The 27,905-nt window shown below is 48.3% G+C and overlaps 1 protein-coding gene across 4 annotated transcripts in view; it reads left to right on the top strand.

Moving 5' to 3' along the window:
- LOC148512088 (E1A-binding protein p400-like) overlaps positions 1-26,118 on the top strand; it is a 206,846-nt gene extending 180,728 nt beyond the window's left edge. For 3 of the 4 annotated variants that reach the window (XM_088482082.1, XM_088482081.1, XM_088482084.1), the window contains exons 49-52: positions 3,171-3,292; positions 3,614-3,778; positions 16,393-16,470; positions 24,326-26,118. In XM_088482082.1, the coding sequence (XP_088338208.1) occupies positions 3,171-3,292; positions 3,614-3,778; positions 16,393-16,470; positions 24,326-24,595 (635 nt within the window). In that variant the 3' untranslated portion in view covers positions 24,596-26,118. The remainder of the gene's footprint in view (positions 1-3,170; positions 3,293-3,613; positions 3,779-16,392; positions 16,471-24,325) is intronic. The other variant, XM_088482083.1, reaches the window with a different exon arrangement.
- Positions 26,119-27,905: the final 1,787 nt, after the last annotated feature.

The raw sequence follows: 27,905 nt of genomic DNA, 5'->3' as shown, positions 1-27,905 counted from the left end.
ACTGGAAGTTTTTAAAACCAGCCTATAATTTAGTATATGTGCTGCCACGTATATGCATGTTCATTTAGGCAGGGTAACTAGTGCACCATGAGGTAGCCTTCACAGGCTATGATAAATATTTCATAGATGGGACTAGAACCCACTGTGTATTGCTCACCAGTTCACTGCATTAGCTGGTTGCTATTCAAGCTCATTCCGGGCGCGGAGTGCGCGCTAACCGGAGAGCAAGTCCGGAAGTCAGGCAATTAGATTAAGCTAGGCGCCCTTTGCTATAGAACCAAGTGGAAGCCTGACAGGGGTTAATACCCAGCGCTGCAAAACGGCGGGACTATGTCCAGTCCGCACAAAGCTTTCATGTGCATTTGGAAGTACTATCAGACGAGATCGGGCGTGTTCATGTAGAATACAATTACCCAGAGCCGTGCCACTAGCTACAATGCAGAACTCGCCTCCATGTGAGAGGAGACCGGAAAACTATGGCGTCGCTGGAGTGCAGGCCGCACCAAACACAGGTCCCTTCCCTTATATAACTAAAGGAAAGCCCTACTGGGACTTGCCAGCTGTACACTATGGTTGCACAGGCTGTTCTTGTGAGCAAAAGGGGGTGGGGGCCACAGTGTCTCCTCTTATAATAGGAGAGCTGTGCGTAGTTACCAGAGTGAGTGCGGCAGCACCGCCTGTCACAACCCCGTTAAGTAACACCTCCTCTACTAAACAAGATAGGTAAGCAATATGCAGCTAAGGTGCTGGGCAGGGCAGGAGACCTGGACCCAGCGGGGTTCAGCTGCGGCTGGCCCCACTGACTCTGGGAGGGTCGGGGGACCTGGACACAGCCAGGTTCAGCTGCGGCGGGCTCTGCTGAATCGGAGGCTGTATAAAGCTTTCCCTTTGAAGCGGGAAGCCTGATAGTGGGCGAACTGTGTAGCATAAATATATATTCCACCTGACTAGCACCGCCCCCCAACAGAACTGCACAAGCGGAGTTATAGTGCACCCTCTGAATTACTTAGCATGCGCAACTGCGTGTGGGTGGGTGCAAATAGCTGGACAGCAGTGCAGCAGGTGTAAACTAACTAAACTGTGTGTACACAGGTGTTTACCACTGCCCTTAAGAGGGAAGCGGGGGTGCTCTGGCAGGCACTGGTCCGCGCTGCATTCATCACTGAGCCTCCCGCGGAGCAGCCTCTTCAGGGGCCCAGACCTCTCCCTGCATCTCATGCGCTGAAGCGTGCGGCTACTACGGCAGATAGGTGGAGAAGGGCGGCGCCTGTTGCTCTCTAGGGCGCTGCAATGGCCGTCGGACCTAAGCCCCGCCCCTTCACTGCCGGGAACGGAGCCCCGGCACTAGTGCCGACCTTTGGCTGCTCTGTAAGGAGCTGCAATAGAGGCTGTATACTGCGGGACTTAATTTAGGCAGCCCGCCTTACAGACCCCCCCGAAAGCCAGCGCCGGTGCTAGAGAACTGCACTGCTTAAAAGCTCTTTACTAGGGGAGTGCTAATATGGCAGCCCCTGACAGCCGCGTGCACGCGGCAGTTGAGGGAGAGCCCGACCACAGATGGCGCCACTAGTATGCATGACGCGCCAATAAACCTACGACCCCCGCTTGCTCCGGTGTTCTCACCGGGATGCCTAACTTCGGAGGTCAGGGAGAAGTGGTGCAGGGGGGAGGGTTGGGTCTCTCCTAACAGTGACAGCGCAATTGTCACTGAGCCCAGCTTTTTACAACCACTGCTCCTGCTAATCAGGAGCAGTGGTTATACTTACAGGCTGCTGCGGCCGGGATGCTGGGCTGAGGGGGCGGCGAGGAACCCGGACACATGCCGATGTCAGCAGTGGCGGGTCCATGCAGGGTCCGATGATTCCATGATTGTGCCCCCTCCTCAGGGTCACCGGACACAGGCTGCAGTAGCCGTGTGGTGCCCTCCCGGCGGCTCCCACGTAGCAGGCAGACTGCCACAGCAAGCAGCCTGCCTGTCCTCAATGCTTGTTTAAATTATGGAAAGGCTGGAGACAGCCTGATGTGCGACCGGCTCTCTCGGGCACATTCTAAAAACTGGGGCTAATGGGGCATAGAGGGGGAGGAGCCAGTCACACTTCTAAATTATTTAAAGTGCCAGGCTCTACTCTACCACCGTCTATACCCCACTGTCTTGAACTCCAGTGTCCCCTAGTGGATGAAGGAGAAATACCACATTTCCATGTCAAAATTGATATTTAAAATGCTGTTATACACATATAAAAACAAATTTAACATGGGGGAAAAAAACCTCAAAAACAATGTGGGTGGCGGCAGCTTTTTTTTTTTTTTTTTTTTTTTTTTAAGTAAGAAACAAATTAAAGAAAATAAAACTTTTTTTTTTTTTAAACAATTTAAAAGAAAACCAGTAAAGACCAATGTGTAGGAAACACTGGCCAAGACTATGATATAAGAAGGGTGACTTAATGCTAAGATAACCAGTTCCAACCAATCTGAAAGCTCCTCAGTTCCAACCAATCTGTGTGTTTGTGAACAAGTTTGGTGACTTGGGCCCCATTTACACTATAAGCTTTACCAAAGTTTATAGTGTAAATGTCTTTACCTGGGTAAATGTCATGAAAATCCTTTAGGCTAATCTCATTTCCTTCCTTCAATACTGTGGGTGTTAGGATTTTCTATTGTTATGTCCCCTTACAAAATCCCTCTTTCTCCTTCAGCTTTATATTTGGTGTAAAATTCTACAGGGTTATACAGAGCAGTACTCGCCAACAATGCTTCTTTGTTGCTCTGTTTCCATGTATCATGTGATACACTGACTGGTGATGGAAGGTTACATGAGGACTTAACAAGTCTTCAGTGTTCTAGTGCCCTGCTTCGAAGTGATGGGGTCCTAACCCTATTGTTTCTGTGACCCAAATAAACTTAAGAGATGGATTTTACCTTGAGTACTGTATTGTGGCAAAGCCAAAAAGTAGAACCAATACATTTATGAACTTACATGAACATCTTCGTGTCTTTACAAATGTATAATTTAAGAAATATAAAGATTGTATTTATATACAACTATATACTTAGTCAGATATAGAAGAACACTCTTCCTGACTAGGATATATAAGTGGATAAAGTTCATCATTGGTTTATACTTGTGTACCATTTTGTAATGAGTACATTTACTTTTTTGTGGTGTTTAGGAGGACAGACGGTTATGGCCCAGCCGCTGCATATGCAGCCTTTGTTGAAGCTGAAACATCACCAAACTACCCAGCAGCAGCAGAAAGCTCTCCAGTCACAGACTACCTTAGGACAACAGAAGGTAAGTCTCAGTTACGCCCCAAGATGTTCTGTCTGATATTAGTTTTGAGTGAAATGTATCAGAATTATTAGCTTCCATAATTTTTGATTGCATGTTTAAAAAAAAAAAAAAAAAAATATTTGTATATTTGTTTTTGCTAAGATACGTGTTTTATTAACATTTTTTAAAACTCCTTTTTGGGCTATTCCCCCTAAATTTACTGCAAGACGGGATGTTAAGCTGAATATTCTAATATAATGTATGTATACGTATATTTATGTTTGATTGGCAGTTATGTTTATCTCTTCCTGTCTGCTTTTCCCCTGGGCTTTTAATGCTCAGTCTTACCTTTCCCTCCAGATAACTACACCTCAAGTGTCTACTGCATCTCAGCAGCAAAAAGTCACCTACACCAGCCAGCCGGCAATTAAAACTCAGTTCTTAACAACTTCATTAGCTCAGGCACAGAAGGCAGCTGGGACCCAGCAAGTGCAAGCGCAAATACAGGTATTTTCATTAAATCTATGTAGACCATAGGATATTTGGTTTTGGTCCTTACAAGTAGCCCTGATCAATTTTGAAATTGTAAATTGTGTGATACCAATGAGCATATTAACAGAAGTGGTGGAGATTAGGGCAGCACATTGATTGTTACTTTGCACTGCTGATACTCAGTAAGGGCTAAATCACAGTTCAACCATGCATGCAGGGTAGGTATCAAATGTATAGGAGTTCTGTGCATAGAACAGTGTGGTGCATGGAAGGGAAAGCCTTTCTTTTGAATATGTGACCTGAGTGAAGAAGGTTGATGTAGAAATAGAGCAATAAATGGGAAATAGGCAAAGGAAAGTAGAGCATATCAGCCTTCACTCTGTTCACCTCTCGTAATCAACATCAATGTAACACTGATTTAATGATACTGGTGTGCACAAGCTAAAGTACGTATAAAAGCAAACGAAAGAAAAAAATTTTAGTTTTTTTATCCAATTTTCATGCAATTTAATCTATTTTCAGTTTAAAATACCCAAATATAAAGATGAAGACTGCAGCCCGCCAGCCATTTTAGATTACAGATTGAGTCTCCCATATCCAAAAGGGACCAGGGGTATTTTGGCTATCGGAATATTCTGTATTTTGGAATAATTGCATACCATAATGAAATATCTTGGGAATGGGAACTATATCTAAACACCGAATGTATTTATGTTCTATATACACCTTATACACACAGCCTGCAGGTCATTTTATACAATACTTTCAATCATTTTGTGGCTCAAACAAGGTGTGTGTACATACATGAAATTCATTTATGTTTCATATACATACACCTTATAGTCAGTCTGAAGGTGATACAATATCTTTAATAATTTTGTGCCTTAAACACAGTTTGTGTACTTTGAACAATCAAAAAGCAAAGGTTTTATTATCTCAGTCATGTTAAAAAAAAATAAATCTGTATTTCGGAATGTTCAGTAATTCGGAATATTTGGATATGGGAGACTCGACCTGTACAATATTAAAAAAAAAAATGTACTGATAAAGTTTATAATTCAGATTCTAATGTACAACCTCCCATATTGTTAAGTTACTACATTACGTGCTGCAGACATTTTGTTGCTGCAGAAATTGTCACCTGAATTATTTTTATTTGTTTGCAAGTTATGCTAAATAGAAATAAAAAACTTTAAGTTTTATCCACAGGATACCTTGGGGGTATAGGTGGGACGTCAGTCGCTGGGCACCATAGAGTTAAGCTTTTCAGCCTCCCAGGATGCACTAGGGTCCCCCTCCTATACCCCGGCCCCGAGCCAAGGCACCTCAGTTTAGTTTGGTGCCCGGCCGGCGTCGGGTGCACCTGTTGGAGTGGGGGCTAAGAAGAGCCCCTGAAGCTTTTCTGCATGCAGCTGTGGCTGCACATCTGGATGTACAGCATGGAGAGTCAGTCCTGACGTCCATGCTGTCTGCCCTACACCCCCGCTGGTACCAGAACGCCGGTACCGATCCGGGGATGCTGGTGAGCATCTGGGGTCACAGCTAGCGGTGACCCCAGATGTTCCGGACCATCAAGGTAAGCAGCGGGGTCCCGCGGTGGGTCCCCGCTGTTACATGGTCTTGAGTCCCCAGGCAGGGGGCTCCCTGGGGACTGGCTGCAGCGTGGAGCCAGGTAAGAAACTGCGCTTCCACTACCCCCCTGGGACAGCGGACCGCAGCAGAGCGGTAGCGCTGCGGCGTCCCAGGGGTTAAATGCATGCCAGGGGAGCGCGCCTTCCCTGTCTCACAGCCGGCGCCTCCCCCGCTGCACACAGCCCTCTCTGCACTCTGCCGACTGGCCCTGTGGCAGCGCTCCTCCCCCAGGCCAGCCTCCTCTCTGCTCCTCGGCGGCCATCTTCCTGAACGCATGGTGAACGCTGCTGGAAGCCTGGAAGGAAGCATCTTGGTCTGGGTCCCCCCGCATACCTCTCCTCCGCTGTGGTCAGGTCTGTGTATGCAGCGCTGTGTCCTACCAGGCCCTGTGTCTGTGTAGTTGAGTGATCAGCGCTGGTTAGTGCAGGAATTGATTTTCTTTGCATTGTATGTGACTGTGCTAGCGCTGCTGCCTGTATCTTCTATTCTGACTGTCAGCTTTATTACTGTCCCTGTTCTTTCTGCTAAGCCCTTGCGGTGCGGTGCTGCAGGGTGGTCTCTCACCTCTTTAAAATACAATTGGTGAGAGGGGTCACATACTTAGTACACTGTAACCGGAGAGGAAAATCACTTTCAGACATGATGGTACTATGTGTAAAGTACCTTTAGCGAGGGGGAGGGTAGCGCGGAGGGCCTCTGCCGGCAGTGTTTGTCAATGGCGCGGCCTCTTACGGTTACAGCACCGGTACAGGAGCCGCCCTGGGCTTGTTTCGCTCAGGCGCTTACAACCTTAGTGGGCCAGTTAGCTCCGCAGCCCGCGTTTACACAGATGGGTTTGTCCCAGCAGTCAGTGGTGTCGTCACCCATGCAGGGTTTCCCAAGACAATTGGTGGTACCCCGCAGTCTCCCTATTTCCCCTCTCCCGGTTTCTCAGGAGCCGGCGTGGGTTAACTCCCTGACGAGTTCTGTACAGCACTTGTCGGATGTGTTGCAGGGGGAGACTGTGATGCGGCCACATAAACGGCCGGTGGCGTCTCTGTCGGCTCCTTATGAGGATGACGAAGGGACGTCTGTTGATGGGGAGATTCTGGATCCTTATGATCAGGAACTATGGACGCTGACGCTAGGTCCAAGGTATATATTCCTGGACTTATTCGGGCAGTCCGAACAGCCTTGGTGATTGAGGACGAAGTTCCCCCAGCTGCTAAATCAAAGTATGCCTTTTTTAAGAATGTCAAGGGTGACGCCACAGTCTTTCCTCTTTCGGGTCAGTTAATGGACCATTTAGAGGAGGCGTGGAAACAGCCTGGCAAGCGATACCAGCCACAGAGGCGCCTGGCGGTGGCTTATCCATTCGCGGATAATTATTTTGCTAACTGGGAATCCCCTCCACAGGTGGATTCTCATGTGACACGTCTTGTCCGTAGTGCCACATTGCCGATGCCATCCATGTTCTACCTTAAGGATGCTACGGACCGCAAGGTGGAGATCTGCCTGAAGTCCGCTTATTCCCTTGCGGGGGGGGGGGGGGGGGGCAGCGCGGCCGGCTATGGCCATTTGCTGGGTTGCCAAAGCTATGGGGCACTGGGCGGATTCATTGGAGGCGTCCTTTGATTCCGACTGTCCGGCCGAACAAATGGAGTTGATTGGTAATCTCCGTGATTCGGCCACTTATATCAACGAGGCGGCCTTAGACATTAGTACACTGGTGTCTCCAATTTCTTCAGCAGCGGTGGCTGCTCGTCGCACCATGTGGTTGCGATCTTGGAAGGCGGACACTGACTCCAAAAAGGGTTTGGAGGCGTTGCCCTTTAACGGAGACGTTCTCTTCGGTCCAGATCTGGACAAGATTGTGGCCACGCTGGCGGCAGCCAAATCGGCATGTCGGCTGCGGCTCCTTCTGGTTCAGGACCATCATCCTTTTGGTCTTATAGGGCCCAGGGCAGGCCCAAACGACAGTCTTTTCCCCGACAGGCTGGCCCCAAAAAATCGGCCAAGCCCCGGAAGCAGGCATGGAGTACCAGGCGTCCGGCCCCTAAGCCTGATGACAAGCCTGCGGCCTGACGGTCCGGGCCTCCCGTTGGGGGATCCCAAAGTGGGAGGCCGCCTGCTGCAGTTCGCCCGGTGTTGGTCGGTCACCACGACAGACACTTGGGTTCTCGAGGTGGTCTCCCACGGGTATGCCCTCTCTTTCCGGCACAGACCCCCGGCTCGATTCTTCACCACGGGTCTACCATCCGACCGGAACAAGGCCACGGAGCTGCGGAAGGTATTGCACACTATGCTCCAGGCTGGAGTTATAGTGCCTGTTCCATTCTCCCAGAGGGGCCAGGGTTTCTATTCAAATCTTTTTTTGGTGCAGAAACCCAATGGGTCGTATCGTCCAATTCTCAACCTCAAAGCTCTCAACAAGTCTTTGCGGGTGCCGAAGTTTCGGATGGAGACCCTACGGTCCATCATTCTGGCGCTGGAACCTGGGGACTACATGGTGTCATTGGACATACAGGACGCTTACCTGCATGTCCCTATTCTTTTGCGCCATCAACAGTTCCTCAGGTTTGCAATCCGCAGCGGCCACTTTCAGTTTCGGGCGTTACCTTTTGGCCTGGCGACAGCACCGCTTGTGTTCACCAAGGTGATGGCGGTCATGGCGGCTTCTCTGCAGCTGCAGGGAGTCCGCATGTTGCCGTACTTGGACGACCTTTTATTAGTGGCAGGATCTCCAGAGCTCCTTCTACGCCACTTGGACCTGACCACTGCGCTACTGCAACGGCACAGCTGGTTAATAAACTGGCAGAAGTCCACTCTAATCCCGTCTCGGTGGATTCTGCACCTCGGAGCCTTATTGGACTCGGGACAGCAAAGGATCTTTGTGACGGAGGAAAAGATCTCTGCTTTACAGTCGAGGGTGCGCAGTTGTCTGCACAGTCGCCGGGTGTCTCTACACTTGGCGATGAGGTTACTTGGCTCCATGGTGTCGGTGTTCGACATGGTGGAATATGCCCAGTTTCACTCCAGACCTCTGCAGCACCTGATCCTGTCCAAGTGGAACGGGCTGCCTCAGTCTCTAAAGTCCCAGACGATAGTGCTCACCCCGGAGGTTCGCCTGTCCCTTGCCTGGTGGTTGCAGACGACCCATCTCAGCAAGGGACGTCCGTTCTGGGTACCAAATTGGGTCCTGTTGACAATGGACGCCAGTCTTCGGGGCTGGGGAGCAGTTTCGGGCCCACACTTGTTCCAGGGCAGGTGGACGCCGACAGAAGCGGAGCTTCCAATAAATATCTTGGAACTCCGTGCGGTCTTCAATGCTCTCCAGCAGGCACATCGGGTTCTCCAGGGTCGTCCGGTGCAGGTCCAGTCGGACAACGCTACCACCGTGGCCTACATAAACAGGCAAGGAGGAACCCGAAGTCGGGCGGCTCTCGTAGAGGTCTCTCGGATCCTGGTATGGGCGGAGCGCAATCTTCCGGCCATATCAGCGGTCTTCATCCCGGGAGTGCTAAATTGGGAGGCGGACTTTCTAAGTCGCCAGGACGTTCATCTGGGGGAATGGTCCCTGCACCCGGACATTTTTCAACTGCTGGTGGATAGTTGGGGTCTTCCAGAGATCGACCTCATGGCATCCCGGCACAACAACAAGTTGCCGATGTACGGGTCTCGCACAAGAGACGAAGAGGCGTCTCTGGTGGATGCTCTGTCCGTCCGGTGGACGTTCCGGTTCGCATACCTGTTTCCTCCGGTTTCCCTTCTTCCACGGGTAATCCGGAAATTCAAACAGGAAGGAGGGACGCTCCTGTTGATAGCTCCCGCGTGGCCCAGACGGCACTAGTTCTCAGACCTTCAGGGTCTGTCCGTGGACAGTCCTCTGCGGTTGCCGCTACGACCGGACCTTCTGTCGCAGGGTCCTTGTCTTCACCCGGACCTGGCTCGGATGTCTTTGACGGCGTGGCTGTTGAGACAGCCATGTTGAGGTCCAGGGGGTTTTCCAGCTCTGTGGTGCGTACCATGTTGCGAGCTCGGAATTGTCGTCCGCGAGGATATACCATCGCTTGTGGCATACGTTCTTCCAATGGTGTCGACCGAGAGGTTATGCACCGCGGGAGTTTCGTCTGTCTAGGATACTCGCCTTCCTACAAGCGGGACTAGATCATGGGCTTCGCCTTGCCTCTTTGAAGGTACAGGTTTCGGCCCTGTCTGTCTGGTTTCACCGTAGGATTGCTACAATCCCGGATGTGCGCACCTTTATGCAAGTTGTTCTCCGCATTCAGCCGCCCTTTGTTCCACCTGTGGCGCCTTGGGATTTGGCTGTGGTCCTGAGGGCTCTCCAGGGACCGCCGTTTGAACCACTGGGCTCAGTGGATCTTAAATGGCTAACAGCTAAGACTGTTTTCCTTCTGGCCATAGCTTCGGCCAGACGTGTTTCTGATTTAGGGGCGCTCTCTTGTAGACCCCCTTTCTTGACTTTTCATGGGAACAGGGCAGTGCTCCGCACTCGGCCTGAATTTCTTCCCAAAGTTGTTTCCCAGTTTCATGTTAACGAGGAAATAGTTGTTCCGGCCTTTAACTCACCTGGTCTTTCAGTGGGTGAGGCCACTTTGGATGTTGTGCGGGCCTTAAGGACTTATGTTGACCGCACTTCTTCGTTTAGGAAGTCGGACGCCTTGTTTGTCCTCTATGGCTTCCGTAAAAAGGGTTGGCCTGCTTCAAAGCAAACTTTGGCAGCCTGGATCCGTATGGCTATTTCTGAAGCTTATCTTCATGAAAGTCTGCCGGTTCCTCCTTCTTTGAAGGCTCATTCCACTAGGTCTGTGGGTCCTTCATGGGCAGCTCGACGTGGTGCCTCTGCAGTCCAGATCTGCAAGGCTGCTACATGGTCCTCTGTCCATACCTTCGTGAGGTATTACAGGTTTGACACCTTCGCTTCTCAGGATGCTTCCTTCGGGCGGCGGATTCTCCTTTCAGCACAGGAGCGTCCCCACCCTTAAAGGATACTGCTTTGTGACATCCCCAAGGTATCCTGTGGATACCCTATGGACCCTGAAGTAGAAAATATGAGATATGGTAAGAACTTACCTTTGTTATCTCTATTTCTACGAAGTCCATAGGGTTCCACAGGACTCCCGCCCTGTCGCACCTGTGCTGCAGATGGGCTTTGGTCTGGTCACCGGTTTTCCCGTCTCCCTCTGGTGAGAATGTGATTCTTGTGTGTATCCAGATCTTCTTTCTCTCTCTTCCTTCTCCTCCTCCGGCCTATGGCTTGATAACTAACTGAGGTGCCTTGGCTCGGGGGCGGGGTATAGGAGGGGGACCCTAGTGCATCCTGGGAGGCTGAAAGTTTAAGGCACGAGGCTGTTTTCTGCCCTTAGCGCTGGGAAAACAGCCTCACGCCGGGAAGTTAGGTCGGGGAATGCCCGTTATCGCGCCTAAAAACCCTGTTTAAGGCGCGAGAACGAGCCTTCCCCGACCTAACATCGCGATGAATTGAATAGCTCCGGGAGCTATCTCCCGGCGCTATTTACATCGCGTAGAATTGAATCGTGCCCAATGACTTGCATGAAAATTACAGTTCAGCAGCACAAAATTAATGACGGACAGAAGAATTTTGCCTAATACAGGCATGACCGACATGAATGAAACAGAATAAAATTAGTGGATGCAATTTCTAACATCACTTGGCTGACCACAAGTATTCTGCATAGGATGTGACAGGGCACACATAGTGGATGGAGAGTGGACAGACACATTATAATGGGGTAGATAACCCTGCCCATGAGCATACAATCTAGAAGGGGGAGGTGGGATAGTATGCTGCACTGTTGATGAGGGTACTGAGGAGGAGGCCTATTGAAGGTGCCTGGGTGGGTTTGGAGGGCCAATGTTCAGCATGGGCTTCTAAGTTGTAAGCTCACAGTGATGTGGGCATCTTGTTATGCTCTGTGATATGTAGTCCAGGGTAGCAGCTGGGGTTTATTCACTGTAGTGACCTAGATTGTGTGGTGGACTAGATGGGCTGGGGACCCACTGTTGCACAGATCTGGAAAGCAGAGCTTTTGTGTAGGTGCCCAGGTGGCGAATTGGCATTGTATGAGTGTGGGGCTTAGCTAACTCCTGGGAAAGAAGACACTAGACCACAGTTGCAGCGGGCAACCAGACAATAATCTGGGCATGACATGGCTACTGCTTCCACAACTCCAGGCGGGTAAATACCTCACTGATATGGCCTAGCTGGGCACACAGTCCTTGAGTGACTAGTGCTTCCCTAAGTAGTCTCCCCCATGAAAAGCCAGGAACCCATTCCTAGTACCTAGCTCCTCCATAGTCAGTGTGGTAGCCTCTGGCTGCACATGTCAGAATTGAGGAGGATAGGATAGTGCTGGTGCCTATTCATGGAAACAGTGGGGCAAGGTGGGACAATGACTTGACTGGTAGGTAAGACAAGCGCTGAATGCCTCATGGGAGACTGATGGTCAGGATGGGTTGTCCCTGGCTGTAGAAACCATTTGTTATGTTATCTTGTATTGTTTTTATATTCTGTAAGCATAGCACCTTTTCACTTGCATTAAATTAAAATGTAATGAGTTGATGGCCTTATTGCTTTAAAAAAATAAAATAAATACATAGCCTAAAGAAGAAAAAGATTGATGAGTTAACCTTTTAAATTCAATTGTGTACCAGTAGAATCTATTTATCTGATTGAATGGGGGACACTTCAGAACACTGGGGGTATAGATGGTGGTGTGTGGAGCCTGGCACTTTAAATCTTAAATGATTTGAACATTGCTCCTTCCAATTTATACCCCACCTCAGTTCAGTTAAAGTAAGCCTATGCAGAGACTATGAGAGGAATAGGATGAAGAACTCCCCCCTTCCAAAACCAAGTGACAAAACATGTTACAACAAATCAAATGACACACAACTGTAACATGCACAGAAAGCGCTGGTAAGGACATCCAGTGTCCCCCATGGAATCGGAGGAATGGATTTTGCTTGTAAGTACAAAAGTTTTGTTTTCCCCTTCATCCACTGGGGAGCACTGGACTGGAGCCACTGGGGATGCCCCAAAGCAATCCTCACATGAGGGAGCTGTAGCTGCATGAAGCACCCAGCGGCCAAAACTAGCCTCCTTAGGCGCAAAGGTGTCAATTTTACTAAAGTGTGCAGGGAAGACCAAGTGGCAGCCCTTCAGAGCTGAGCAGCAGAGATCCTATGACGTACAGACAGAGGCACCTGCTGATTGAGTGGATTGATCCGTATCTTTGGAAGTCACCGGCTTGCCCAGAGCAACGTAAGCCTGACAAATGAACGCACAAAGCCAATGTGACAATGTATGCTTCAAGGCTGGCCAACTTCTTTTGTGGGAATTGTAGATGGTAAGGCCAGTTGACGCTGGAAAAAGACGGACAGCGCCGACACCTGCACCTTCAAGGATCCCAGACGCATACCTGCATCAACACCTGCCTGAAGAAACTAAAGAAGCCTGGATAGATGAAAGGAAGGAGGAAGCTCATGCTTCCTGTACCAAAATACATAAGCCCGCCATATGCGGGCCCGGGAATGAACAAGGCCGCTATGGCCAGAACATGATTTTCTGTCCCCCTGGGGATGTTTTTCGCCTCCCTCAAGGCCAAAGGGCTCATTGTGTCCCAGTGGTGGTTGATGTACGCCACCCCTGTGGCGTTGTCTGATTGCACCTTCACCAGACACCTGTAGATACAGTTGAGCTACCGACAAAGGGGTCTATTTACTAAGCAGTGTTAGGAGACAGAGTGAAAAGTGATAAGGTGCCAACCAATCAGCTCCCAACTGTCATTTTTCAAGTACAGCCTGTGAGATGACAGTTGGGAGCTGATTGGCTGGCACATTATCACTTTTCACTCTGTCTCCTAACACTGCTTAGTAAATAGACCCCAAAGTATTGAAAATTCCCTTGAGTTCTAGGACACTGATGGGCAGCAAAGCTTCCTGCTGGGACCAAACACTATCACTGAAGGATTGTCTCCATTTTTGAGGACTGCTCTTCCTGGACATCTTACCTGAGCCTCTGGAGGAAGGGTCAAACAGTCTCTCTCTAGTGAAAAGGACACTTGCACCAAACCGAGTGGGCCACACACAGCCCAGGGAGGCTCAACAGACTGAGAAGGCTGAAAAGCTGATTGACCATCAGAGGCAACCTCTGAAGATGGCCCTCCTGAATGACCGCAACCATAGAGGTCGCAGAGGCACTGAGCAAAGCAGGTGTAGGGTGCAAAGCATGCCTGTAAGCCACTGTTATATAAACTAGCAGGCACTGCACAACTCTGAGCCTCCACAGCGCTCGACTCACAAACTGCCCCCCAGTCAGACTGTGCATGAAGAAATGTTGTTTTACACTTGGCACAAGCAGAAACTTTTTGTACAGTACCACCCTTTTCAGTGAGCGACCCCATAGCATTTCCCTTCCAAGTTAGGAGAAATATTCTAACAGACCCAGCACAATGCAGCCTGATGTTAGGAATATAGAAAGTACAATAAAAAGTGCCGCAAATAACATACAATAATGAAAGAAGCGCACTAGCAGCAGGTATAAGACCGTAAACACATCTATTTGCATAGTGTTAGGCAGTACAACAAAGCTAATAGTCTGGGTGAATATACCAAGTCCGTTGCTGGATTGCTATCTTTGGCAAAACATACAGCCTGTACAAAATAACCACACAAAAACACACATGCAGGCCACCCAGAGTAGAATAATATCCGACAGCCAATGCAAGGTATAGAAGGGGGAGTAGGAGTTCAAGCCTGTTCCAGCATACCTGAGAAGGAGATTCTCAGAAGGGATGCAGGGGTTACCCAGACGTGGACAAGAGCAGATCATAAGTTTCGGGTCCCCTGCAGAGTTTTGTATAGTTGTTCTATTTGCGGTGATGATATGGCTCGGTGGGAAACTCCTCCATTTGTGTTATGTTCCCTATTTTGAGTTTGTCCAAATCCACCACCATTCCCATCCCTGGTGCCGAGTTCTTAAGGATGGTGTAGATCATAGGGTAGAATGCCTCCTTAAGTTAATTTTTGTCACAACTGAGGCTTTCATTATGGCTGAAATGGCTTCCAAGTTGGTAACTAAGGAGGTGGACAAATGTTTGGCCTCCCTGAGGGCTTACAGTCCAGTCGGGTAAAAACAGAGTTGCTGACCTGGGTGGAGCCTGCTCAGGATGCCCTAGAGTACATAAATTATGTAGCTTTGAGTGCTGGTCATGCTTGGGTCAAATATTTGGCTTCTACAGTCTGAGCCATGGCAAAGCACCAAGTAGAGCCTCCAATAGTCCCTTTTAGTGGGGGAAGAGTTAAAGCAGTGCTAGTTAGAGCACATGTGTTAAACACAGAACTGGAGGTGAAAAACTGTGACTGGAGTACTGTAGCAAAAGACGGATGATTGTTTGTTCTGGAGATGAGAAAAGTACAGAAGGAATGAATGGTAGGGAAACTGAGAGCAGCAGTTACTGGAGAAGCGCATGCAGAGCTAGTGCAAAAGATAGTGACAGCTCACATGTGACAGGAGTGAGGGCCAAATGTTAGGAGCTTAGAAGGTTATGATAATAGTAAATACACTTAGAAAGTAACATTTAAGGTAACATAAATTTACAGAAGATATTTCATGTGGGGGTGGTCTGATGGGCATGCAAGTGTCCTATATTGAGGTCTCGGCATGTAAGGGGCATGCGGGTAAGTCGCTTTCATTTGTATTGGGCTCAACAATTTCAGATGGCAGCTTTGTAATCAAAAGCATGGATTAGGGAGAGTTCATGTTGTCCTTTGGACTTTAAACAAGGGTTACTTAGATGATCCGATGCTGCATCTTCGGACGCAGCATCGGGTCACAAAAGCCTGCAAAAGCACCCATCTCTAAATCAGGCTCTTCAGCTGGCCACACACTAGACCAACTTTCATCCAACGAGTTGGCTGGTTGGAATAAAAATCTGGTAACGTATGGGAGTAAATGATGGTGAGCAATTTGCTCCTAAATGCCAGAAAACAGATGAAAATGGTTGTCAGACAAGTTTGTTAAATGTTTGATCTAAACAATTTGTTCAAACAGTTTTTGTCCATTTTCCGGTGTTTGGGAGCAAATTGCTGATTGTCATTTGCTTTCATACCTTACCAGATTTTCATTCCAACCAATCAACTAGTTGGCTGTAAGTTGGTCTAGTGTGTGGCCAGCTTTAGTCATGACTTAAGCCTGCGTAAGCGTGTTGTGTTGTGTTCATGCCTGATCTTGGCTAGCACTGCTTTGAAACACCCCATACTGTATGTGATTCCTAATATCACATTATAAAATAATGATTTATGTAGTCCTCACAAAATCCATTTTTCATGTACTTTATTTGGCGGTATTGGTCAGCAGGAGAGTGTTTTCATTGTTATTCACTTATGGTTATGTTGCTGTGTGCTCCCACGTGTAAACTTTTAAGTCTGAAGTGATTAGCTTAATGCTATGCTGTGGGCAGAAGTGGGCAAGACCGTTTTATGCTAATAAGTCTAACCTCCTGGAATCAAGACTTATACCCTGTGTTCCCAAACATACATGTGTCTTTATGTAAAGTTTTGTCAGTATAATCTAAAGTAATAGTTAGTAAACATTGACTTTTCCCATTCTATTTCTGAGCTGAATAATATACATGAAATAATTGGTGCATAACATTTCCTGCATGCTCTCTGTAACTGCTCTGCTGCAGCTGTGCTTGCCGTATCAGTGGGAGGTGCTGCTGTAATGGTGCAGGCTTGGGAACCTTGCTCTACAGAAATAGAATATGTGGATTGGTTGATTCATGCTCAGGGACAACTCAAGTCATGTTACTGCATCTCTAATGTCTGCAGCCTCAGCTTATGGACAATCCAAATGAAAGTGCATTTATTCAAATGTTATTTTTATGTATGCACATCAAGTTTGGTTTACATATTATGGTTTACGTTTTGTTGTCCATGTCTAATGACAGTATTTCTTCATGTCACTTTATAAGGTTGCCAAACTCCCTCAGGTGGTTCAACAGCAAGCTGCTATAGCAACACTCCAGCAGGTTGTTTCGGCATCACAGCAGGTAAGCAATACCAGTATGAAATTGTCAATACAGACAGATTTCTTAAATAGTCCTCAACTAGGAGAAGGAGTTTACATTTTTGCTAGTGTGATTTTAATGCAAGCCTGTCCTTCTACCAATCAATTTATATAGTTATTGATCTGTTAACCACTTGACTATTTCTTCTTCGTGGTCCATGGGGTCCACAGCCATTACGTTGGGGTATGAATCCCGGTCACCAAACATTTAATACAAACGAGCTCTCTGCTCCCAGGATGCACCGGGTTTCCTCCTCATATACCCCACCTCCTGCCTCAGGTAGCCAGTTCTTCCTGTTTGGTGTGTTCACCACATAGACGGTGGGACTGCTGGAGAGAGTTTTACTCTCTATCTCAGCGGGTGGTCTGAGCTGTCCTGGAAGCAGCCTCGCGCCTGATTGGAGGCGTACCGGCCACGCGCTGCAACTACCTCCTCCGTCGCCGCACCGCTGGACTCAGCAGGTCCTTGGCAGGGGATTCGGCAGGGGCTTTCTGGCCCTTGACCGCAACCGGATCAAGGGGATGGCAGGTAAGCAGGTGGTCTCGGCGGCCGCTGACGGCGGGACCATGTGACGGTCCGGTCTCCGGCGGTGAGACTGGCCGGAGGCGCAGTGCAGTCAGGAGGCATACGGCTTGTTCTCCTAGCCTAGACCGCCGGGATTTGATGTTCCTGACCAGCCGGGGCTTGTGGCGGCGGCCAGGTCAGTTTACCGGGCAGGTCCAATCAGCATAGGGGAGGTACGCTTCCCCGGCGGCCCCTCCCCCAATTCACACGCTAGTTCAGTCCTCTGGCACAGTTGATTGTGGATTGTTCCTCCCAGCCTCCATATAGGGCAGCCAGAGTGTATGTCAGTTGCTCTCTGAACGCTGCTCCTACAAGAGGGACGCTGGGCAGTCTCCCTGTATACCTTGCCTACTGCTGGTCTAGGTTTTTACAGGGCTCTATCCTACCTAAGCTGAGGCTGATTATGGTAGTGAGAGCTTATATGCATATGGCTCGCAGAGTATTTATGCATGACATGTGATTGTTGTTTATGGATACTGTTTCTTCTGTAAAAGAACTGTAATTCCTGTATACTGTCACTGTCTCTCCCCTTCCCTTGCTACAGGTGTGTGGGTTGAGAGTAGAAAGCAGCACATATACACTAAGAACCAGTGGCATAGTGTTATGTCTAAGGAGTCTGAGGGTCAGGTGGCGGGAGCCCCGTTGCTGATATCCTGTGTAGCCTGCAAGGCAGGTTTGTCCCCACAGGACTTTCTACAAAATGGGCTTTGTGGGAAATGTTTCAGGCCCTGAGCCTCCTTGGGCATCATTTTCTCAGGTTATGGCTCAGGTGGCGGAACGGCTGGCTGCCCCGGTACCACCGGTTTGGAGTTTGCCTCAGCAGATGCATCCTATGCCCATGATGTGGCCGCCTTGGATGGACCCTGGTGCTGGTAAGGTTATGGCATCATCCTCGGGGGTTTTTCAGCCTCAGGCTGTCAAGCCAAAGTAGCCTAAATCTAGGCGCCATGTACCGCCATACATGGGTGAGTACTCGAGTGCCTCCTCCGAGGAGGAACAGGCACAGGACTTTTCGCAGGAGTCTAGTTCAGAGGAGGGTGATGATCATTTCCCAGTAGCTGATGTCCCTTTTCTGATAATGGCTGTAAAATCGGTGTTACATATCGAGGAAGGGGATCTTCCGCTTAGGAAAGCCCCCCTGTTCAAGCGCCAAAAAGTGGTTAAGGCAGAATTCCCAAAGTCTGAACATTTATCAGAACTTATGGAGGAAGCCTGGGTTCGTCCGGATAAGATAAGCCATTCTTCTAAAAGAATGGCGCTTCTATATCCTTTTCCAGCAGAGGACTGTGCCAAGTGGGAGAATCCACCATTAGTTGATGCGCATGTGGCACAGCTGATTAAACGTACCACTTTGCTAATCCCAGCAGTTTCGCTGAAGGAAACCACGGATAGGAGACTGGAGTCTTGTCTCAAATCATTTTTTTCGCTGGCATGAACGGCCACCTGCCCAGCTATGGCCACTGCCTGGGTAGCAAGAGCTATTGAGGAGTGGGCCAAAACTCTAACGGAGTCTTTACCAGATGCCTCTAAGGAGCAACTGGATATGATCTCCTTTATTAGAGAAGGGGCCTCTTATTTGGGTGATTCCGCCTTGGATGCAGGGATCCTTTCCTCTAAAGTTTTAGCTGAGTCCGTGGTGGCACGTAGGATCCTCTGGTTGAAGGATTGGAGGGCAGATGTCGGGTCCAAAAAGGCCCTAGAATTCCTTCCATTCGCAGGAGGTGTGCTCTTTGGTCCAGAACTGGACAAAATTGTATCCTCCATGGCAGCCTCAAAGACGGCAGGTTTACCATCAGCAACCTCGTCTAAATTGAGGAGGGCGTCCTTTCGGGAGTTTCGGCCGCAGGGCAAGGCCAAAGGTCAGCCCTCAGCGAGATTTCCACCAAGAAAGGCAGGACCCAGGAAGCCCTGGCAGAACAAACGTCCAGGATCTAGGGTCCAGGATAAACCAGTGGCCTGATGGGACGGGCATCCCCCTGGGGGTTCCCAGGGTGGGGGGCCGACTGCTTCGGTTCTCAGAGCCCTGGCACCTCACGACGGAGGATGCCTGGGTTCGGGGAGTTGTTTCCTGAGGGTACGCCCTGACGTTTTGGAGGACTCCTCCTCAAGGGTTCTTTTGTGTAAACCCGCAGGTGGGTTCAGAAAGAGCTTTGGCCCTTCAGAAGGCTATTCTTGCCTTACTAGCATCAGAAGTAGTGATTCCGGTGCCAGAGAACCAGTTCCGAGAGGGGTTTTACTCCAATCTGTTCTTGGTTCTGAAACCGAATGGGTCATACCGGCCTATTCTAAATCTGAGAGAGCTCAACAAATTTGTTCGAGCCCCCGGGTTCAGGATGGAAACATTGCGATCGATTGTGTTGACAATGGAACAGGGGGACTATATGGTGTCCCTAGACATACAAGTATCACATTCCAATTACAAATTTCTTCGTTTTGCGGTAGGGGAGGAACATTTTCAGTTCCAGGCCCTGCGGTTTGGCCTGTCCACAGCCCCTCGGGTATTCACCAAGGTGATGGCAGTGATGATGGCATGCCTCAGGCGCCAAGGCGTCAGGATTTTGCCTTACTTGGACGACCTCCTGTTGCTGGGGCAGTCCCCACAGCAGTTACAGGATCATTTGAGGCTGACAGTATCATGTCTGTACAGTCACGGCTGGATCATAAACTGGCAAAAGTCGTCACCCTGTCCGGTACAACAGATGTGTCATTTGGGAGCGAGATTGGACTTCGTGGTGCAGAGAATATATCTGCCGGAGGAGAAGATCCTTGCTCTACAATCACGAATACGCAGGTTGCTTCGCAACAGGCAAAAATCCATTCTAGTAGCCATGCAGGTCCTGGGGTCGATGGTGGCCACCTTCAGGATGGTGGAATACGCTCAATTCCACTCAAGACCACTGCAGCAATTCATTCTGTCTGGCTGGAACAAGGATCATCGCACGATCAAGTCCCAGCTGCTGCATCTCTCTCCAGAGGTACGGTTGTCCCTGACCTGGTGGTTGCAGACAAAGCATCTCAGGCAGGGTCGCCCCTTTTGGGTGTCGGATTGAACATTAGTCAAAACCGACGCCAGTCTTCAGGGTTGGGGGGCGATGACCGGGTCACACTTTCCAAGGAAAGTGGTCAGTGACGGAAAGCCGGCTACCGATAAATATCCTGGAACTAAGAGCTATATTCAAAACTTTAGTGTAGGCTCAGGAAATCTTAAAGGGCAGGTCGGTGCAGATACAGTCGGACAACCGCACCACGGTCGCCTACCTAAATCATCAAGGGGGCACGAGGAGTCGGGCCGCCTTGGCAGAGGTATCAAGAATCCTGGTATGGGCAGAGACCCATCTGCCTACGATATCTGCTGTGTTCATTCCAGGAATCCTGAATTGGGAGGCCGATTTTCTCTGTCGGCAAGAGATAAATGCAGGGGCCCTACATCCACAGGTTTTTCGGAACCTTGTGGACAGGTGGGGGTCTACCAGAAATAGATCTGATGGCATCAAGAAGGAACAACAAGGTTCCCAGGTACGGATCCTGGACAAGAGATCCGAGAGCCGAGTTTGTAGATGCACTGACAGGAAAGTGACGTTACAAACTGGTATATCGGTTTCCTACGTTTGCTCTTCTGCCCAGAGTGGTCAGAAAGATCAAACAAGGGGGCAGCACAGTCATATTAATAGCTCCGGCGTGGCCGAGACTGCACTGGTTCACAGATCTACGGTCTCTCTTCATAGACACTCCATGGCCATTGAGACCAGATCTGTTGCTACAGGGTCCCTGCTGGTACCCGGATCTTCATCGGCTATCTTTGACGGCATGGCTATTGAGGCCTCCGTCTTGAGGGAAAAGGGGTTTTCCGAGTATGTTATACGGACGATGCTGAAGGCATGGAAACCATCCTCAGCCCGTATATATTATAGGGTTTGGCATACTTTCTTTCAGTGGTGTGAACTGAAAGGGTATGATCCACATAAATTCCTGATATCCAGAGTGCTGGATTTTCTTCAAAGCGGTCTGGAAAAAGGGCTACGCCTGGCCTCTTTAAGGGTACAGGTGTCAGCTCTTTCAGTCTGGTTCCAACATAAAATTGCTCTGAGACCGGATATAAAGACTTTTTTTCAGGTGGTGTTGAGGCCTTCGTTTCTCCGATTGTTCCGTGGGACTTGACTCTAGTTCTGAAGGTTTTACAGGCTCCTCCGTTCGAGCCTTTAAATTCAATAGACATCAAGTGGCTAACAGCAAAGACGGTATTCCTCCTTGCTATACGTAGAGTGTCGGATTTAGCTGCGCTTTCCTTCCGGAGCCGTTCCTGATATTTCATCAAGATAGAGCAGTACTACGTACTAGGGAGGGTTACCTTCCGAAAGTGGTGTCTAAATTTCATATTAATGAAGAAATAGTAGATCCAGCATTTCAGGGCACAAGTCTCTCACAAGGTGAGGCTTCCCTGGATGTGGTCCGTGCGTTGAGAATTTATGTTAAACGCACGAGCAAATGGAGGAAGTCCGATTCAGTTTTTGTGCTTTATGGTTGTCATAAGCGTGGCTGGCCAGCCAATAAACAGACACTGGCCAGGTGGATTCGCATGGCAATTTCATTGGCTTATACACAGGCTGGTATGCGTGTGCCGGATTCAGTGACTGCACATTCTACTAGGGCGGTAGGTCCATCATGGGCGGCCCGCCGGGGTGCTTCTGCTGAGCAATTATGTAAAGAAGCCACATGGTCATCCATCCATACCTTTGTCAAATTTTATGCCTTTGACACTTTTGCCTCTCAGAATGCCTCCTTCAGGCGTAGGATTCTCCTCTCTTCCGAGAGTCAGGAGCGTCCCCGCCCGTAGGGTTAGTGCTTTGGGATATCCCCAACGTAATGGCTGTGGACCCCATGGACCCCGAAGAAGAAAATAAGAGTTATGGTATAACATACCTTTGTTAACTCTTTTTCTTCGAGGTCCATGGGGTCCACAGGACACCCACCCAGACGCACCTGTAGTTCTGGGGGAGGTTTTCCATAGTTTCTTCTCTCGAGAGTCTGGACTCGTAAGTATGGGTCTTTTCTTTCTTACCCTTTGTTTGTCTCTGCCTGCTTGAGCTTGGTAACAAACTGGCTACCTGATGCAGGAGGTGGGGTATATGAGGAGGAAACCCGGTGCATCCTGGGAGCAGAGAGCTCGTTTGTATTAACTGTTTGGTGACCGGGATTCATACCCCAACGTAATGGCTGTGGACCCCATGGACCTCGAAGAAAGAGTTAACAAAGGTATGTTACACCACAACTCTTATTTTATTTTTTTTCCCAAAAACCGCTCAGAAATTGTCGGGGGGTTTTTTATGATTGAATTAGGTCAAGAAGATCTATTTAAAACTTATCCAACACAATTTTTTATAAAAACAAAAAATGTGTGTGTATATATATATATATATATATATATATATATATATAATGTGTATGTGTATATATATATATATATATATATATATATAAATATTTTATACCATAAAATAGCAATTTCTATGGTATAATGTAGTGATGACCATCGATGGCTGTACCATCAATGGCTAATTACTTGAAACCATCGATGGTTTAGTTCCACATAAAATCAATATTTCCGATGTATCGGTATAATCGATTGTAACAATGATCAGGACTGACTGGGGAAATAGAGACTTGAGATGGCCAACCATTGATGGTGAACCATCAATGATTTGCAGCCCCCTCCATAGCCTCTACTGCTGGGGTTTGCGGTTGGCCAATCAAAAATGGGGAAGGGACTTAGCAGGGGCGAGGCTAAGCTCCGTTCTGTTGAGGAAAAAGAAAACACATCAGCCCCCACTCATCCATTGATGGCAGAGAGCCGTTGGTTATCTGCCATCGATGGGAAAACTAGTTATCAGCTAGCCACCATCGATTAACAACATCGATGGTCGATGGCCATCCCTAGGGACTGCTATTATTCAGTGAGTGGAGGCAGGCTGGCTTTCCTCGGCGGCGGCTGCCTGCCTGGATATAATGTACAAACTGTGGGGCTGGCTTATACCCGGCAGCTGCTCTCTCTGCAGGTACAGTGAGGGGGAGGGCCACTTGCAACCTGTTTCCCCGCGGCTGCGCTTCACTGCAGCTGCCGGGATCCGTGTAGAAAGGGAGGCGCCGATGGCAGCGTGTTTCCCCGGCGGCTGCTTCTCCTTGCAGCCGCCGGGTACAGTGAAGGGGGAAGTGCCGCTGGCAGCTTGTTTCCCTGCGACTGCGTTACCCTTCAGCCGCCGGGCACCGCAAGGGGGGCAATTGCCGATGGTAGCCTGTTTCCCCCAGCGGCTGCTTCTCCCTCCAGCCGCCGAGTACAGAGAAGGGAGCGGTGCCGCTGACATCTCGTTTCCCCAGCGGCGGCTGCCTCTCTCTGACGCCGCTGGATACAGAGAAGGGGATGCACAGCTGAATGTCTCCCCTGCGGCTGCTTCTCTCTGCAGACACCGTGTGAGAGGTGTCACCGAGCCAGTGGTGATCGGCACCAGCCCGAGGTGTAGGCTAGAGGGACGGAGAGGTCCCTGAAGGATAGGCGGCTGCTGGAAGTTTATCTTCCCGCAGCCGCCCACTGGGCATTTCTGACTGGTCGTATCAGATACGACCATGTCAGGGAAAGCCCAGTCTGGTATGGTTGTATCTGATACAACCGTGCCAGGCAAGTGAAAAAATATTAAATATATGAACTGAGAATCTGGTTGCTGCCATGTCTAAAGGCAATTACATATTATCCAAACCCGCTCTGATGTGGAAATATTATAGTTACTACTTGTTGAGAGGATATTTGCTAATCCAGTAGCAGAAGTACTTACTTTATATACAAGGGTGAAGGGAGCATTGCCAGATTTACAGTATTATTTTATATTTGGTTGGTATTAATTTGGTTTTGTGTAATTATTAATGAACTTTGTTTAAAAGCAAAATCCAGTACATTGGTTAATAACAATTTTACTTTGTCTGACAATAGATTATATTTAATCCAAAATGTTAAAAAGTATTGCGCTGTTGTACAGGATGATTCTATATTGTTTGACGTTAATGTATATTGGGCTGAAGTTTCTTTTTAATCATTTGTAAATCTGCAATCTCCTATCTTGGGAACATATTTTTATGTATTTGTGTAGGTAGATGTACTTGCATTAGTATATAATGCTTTATATACTGTTTACAGTTCAGTCATATTTAAATAGTTTTTGGGGAAAAAAAAAAAATTTGTGTCGTCATATTCCATTTATATGCTTACCCGCATATTTTACCACAGGTTCCACCACAGACTGTTACTTTGACCCAAGCAACAGCTGCAGGACCGCAGCAGGTACAGGTGATACCAGCTGGTTCAGCTGCAGCCCATGTGATGCAACAAAAACTCCTTCAGCAGCAAGTGATGGCAGCTGCTGCTGCTTCCTCACAACTCCAGGCTCCCACCAGTCAGAGCACTGTACCTGGCACAGCAGATACCCAGAACCAGCAGGCAAAGTTACAAGTCCGAACCCAGACCGTGAGGATCAAAGCTCCCACCAAACCGAGTTGAGAGCCACGTGGGAAAGGTTGATTGTAGCCAAGAAGCCATTATTCTTATTTGTAATGCCTTGTTCTGGTTTGATTCAAGTTCTAGATGGACAATTACCAACACATCTTTTCAGGATCCTTCAGTTTTGAAGTGCCTAAAATCAGACCATGCAAAATACATAGACTTCAAAGAACTCATTTCATCATCATCTTACAGGAATAAGTGCATGGATTTCAAAGGCAAAAGACATATTACTATAGTTCTAGAATATTTGGACGTTCGAGTTGTCCAAGTACAAATGCTGAGCATAAGCTCACTTGGATCGTCTTGAGCTTCAGAAACAAATCCTCTATGTTTAGGTCTTCCTACCTCCTGCTATTGGATACAGCTTACGAACAGTCGGTTACGTGCAGAAGGTGTGAGCACTGATAGCAGAATTTAAAGTACACACAACTATTTACTGTATGCACAAATTATATCAATTATCCACAATAGCACAAATCAGTGTAAGTACCATGCTGGGTTATAACCTGCATATGCATATACATGTTTTGGAGGGTATGGGTATGCATGGTGCATACATGTTCATATAGCCACAAAGGGGATACACTCCCATCTACTGGTGACTGCATAGGAAAAAACAAGCCATAACTGGAATAACAGGTTTCACATGTGTGGCCTTTGTGGGTGTGACTGCAAAAAAACCTATGTCTTTGTTAGATGTCACTTACAGCCTCTTGATTTTATAGAGGACCCTGGAAATCAGGTTAAAAAAAATAGAAATTGGGCCTCTCAGCTATTTTTATACAAACATTAATTATTCTAAAATGTCACATTTTTTAACACCTAATAGTCCACAGATTTAAAGTCTATTATTGCTGGAAAAGGAAACAACTCATTGCTTTAGACAGGTTATATATTAGCATTGGTTCTTTATTATTAACTAACAATTAGAATAATATGATTTTCAGAGCACAGTTTCATATGTTCCAATATAATTTATACCAGTATGTCCAAAAATGTGTAGAAATGGAAGGCTGTGTGTTGTACATTATCAATTCCATTTTAGCAATAGTTGGCTAAATTGTTTCTAGCTATACTACATTTCCCATCATTACGCTACAGACTGATATGATGTTAGGAGCTGTAGTACAAAGTTAGTTAGTGCTCTTTTCTGTTTTTCTTTTTTGTTTACCCCTTTGATGGGACTGTAGCAATGAGCGGTGTCCAGTGTTACCAGCAGTAATACAATTACAGGTGCCCATTGCAGCTTGGGACTCACTGCTTGCACAGTAACTTCTTTTTGAAGTAACCATCAGGTAAAAAACAGGACTTTATTCAGGACATTATGATGGGGTCCAAGGCTTTTTGTCAGACTTTTCTTGCACCCTTCCAAAGAAACCAGATGCAACGCTTAAATGTGAAAATTATTGTTTGAAATTGTATAACGTTTGATTCTCCCGTTTTGTTTATTTTGTAAGAATTTTTTTTTCTAATGAAATCTGTCTCTGTGTTCATTATTTGTTTTTAATGCATTTATTAATCATTTGCTAAACATGGTTTAAAAATGTTGTTCAAAGACCATTGAACCTAAAATTTAAGTTGCCTTTTATTAGAGAGCCATTGGAGAGATTCAGCAGTATATGTTCAGAACTTTCAGAAAATGGTAACAGAATAAACAAACCACACACTAGCTGATCCTGCCATTCTACCTGCGAGCCAGCTTCCAGGACATGGTAACAGAATAAACAAACCACACACTAATGCTGGCCATACACGCTACAATTATTGGGGCGATCCGCCTAATATCGGCGGATCGCCCCGATAATTGTAGCATGTGTGCGGGCGACCGAGGGTTAAATATTGCTCGGTAGGGCATGCAGGATTGTCCAGCATGCCCGTCCGATGCGATATTTACCCGGTAACTGTCGGCCGCATCGGGCAGTGTATGCCCAGCGCGGCCGACAGACAGACAGACATTTCCTGTGTTCCTTCCTACGGAAGGAACAGGGAAATGTCTCCTACCCCGGGGGCGGAGCGCGGATGTCGGGGTATACACTGTGAGATTTCTCTCACAGTGTATGCCGGTGACATCTGCGGCTGGCAGCCGGCCAGATAAACTGTCTGTCGGTCTGACAGACATTTTATCTGGCCGTGTATGCCCAGCATAACTCATCCTGCCATTCTACCTGCGAGCCAGCTTCCAGGACATGGTAACAGAATAAACAAACCACACACTAATGCTGGCCATACACGCTACAATTATTGGGGCGATCCGCCTAATATCGGCGGATCGCCCCGATAATTGTAGCATGTGTGCGGGCGACCGAGGGTTAAATATTGCTCGGTAGGGCATGCAGGATTGTCCAGCATGCCCGTCCGATGCGATATTTACCCGGTAACTGTCGGCCGCATCGGGCAGTGTATGCCCAGCGCGGCCGACAGACAGACAGACATTTCCTGTGTTCCTTCCTACGGAAGGAACAGGGAAATGTCTCCTACCCCGGGGGCGGAGCGCGGATGTCGGGGTATACACTGTGAGATTTCTCTCACAGTGTATGCCGGTGACATCTGCGGCTGGCAGCCGGCCAGATAAACTGTCTGTCGGTCTGACAGACATTTTATCTGGCCGTGTATGCCCAGCATAACTCATCCTGCCATTCTACCTGCGAGCCAGCTTCCAGGACATGGTAACAGAATAAACAAACCACACACTAATGCTGGCCATACACGCTACAATTATTGGGGCGATCCGCCTAATATCGGCGGATCGCCCCGATAATTGTAGCATGTGTGCGGGCGACCGAGGGTTAAATATTGCTCGGTAGGGCATGCAGGATTGTCCAGCATGCCCGTCCGATGCGATATTTACCCGGTAACTGTCGGCCGCATCGGGCAGTGTATGCCCAGCGCGGCCGACAGACAGACAGACATTTCCTGTGTTCCTTCCTACGGAAGGAACAGGGAAATGTCTCCTACCCCGGGGGCGGAGCGCGGATGTCGGGGTATACACTGTGAGATTTCTCTCACAGTGTATGCCGGTGACATCTGCGGCTGGCAGCCGGCCAGATAAACTGTCTGTCGGTCTGACAGACATTTTATCTGGCCGTGTATGCCCAGCATAACTCATCCTGCCATTCTACCTGCGAGCCAGCTTCCAGGACATGGTAACAGAATAAACAAACCACACACTAACTGATCCTGCCATTCTACCTGCGAGCCAGCTTTCAGGACCGGTTTATAGTTTGAGGACACATAAGCACAAAATGCCCTGGTCATATGGGTGACTGTAAGGGAATAGGCAGATGATTGTATTAAGCAGACAGGTTCC

This window comes from Taudactylus pleione, unplaced genomic scaffold (genome assembly GCF_031769625.1).
Source record: "Taudactylus pleione unplaced genomic scaffold, aTauple2 ptg000282l, whole genome shotgun sequence".
Lineage (NCBI taxonomy): Eukaryota > Metazoa > Chordata > Amphibia > Anura > Myobatrachidae > Taudactylus > Taudactylus pleione.
Note: the sequence above shows the minus strand (reverse complement) of the source record. Positions and strands in the feature narration are given on the sequence as shown.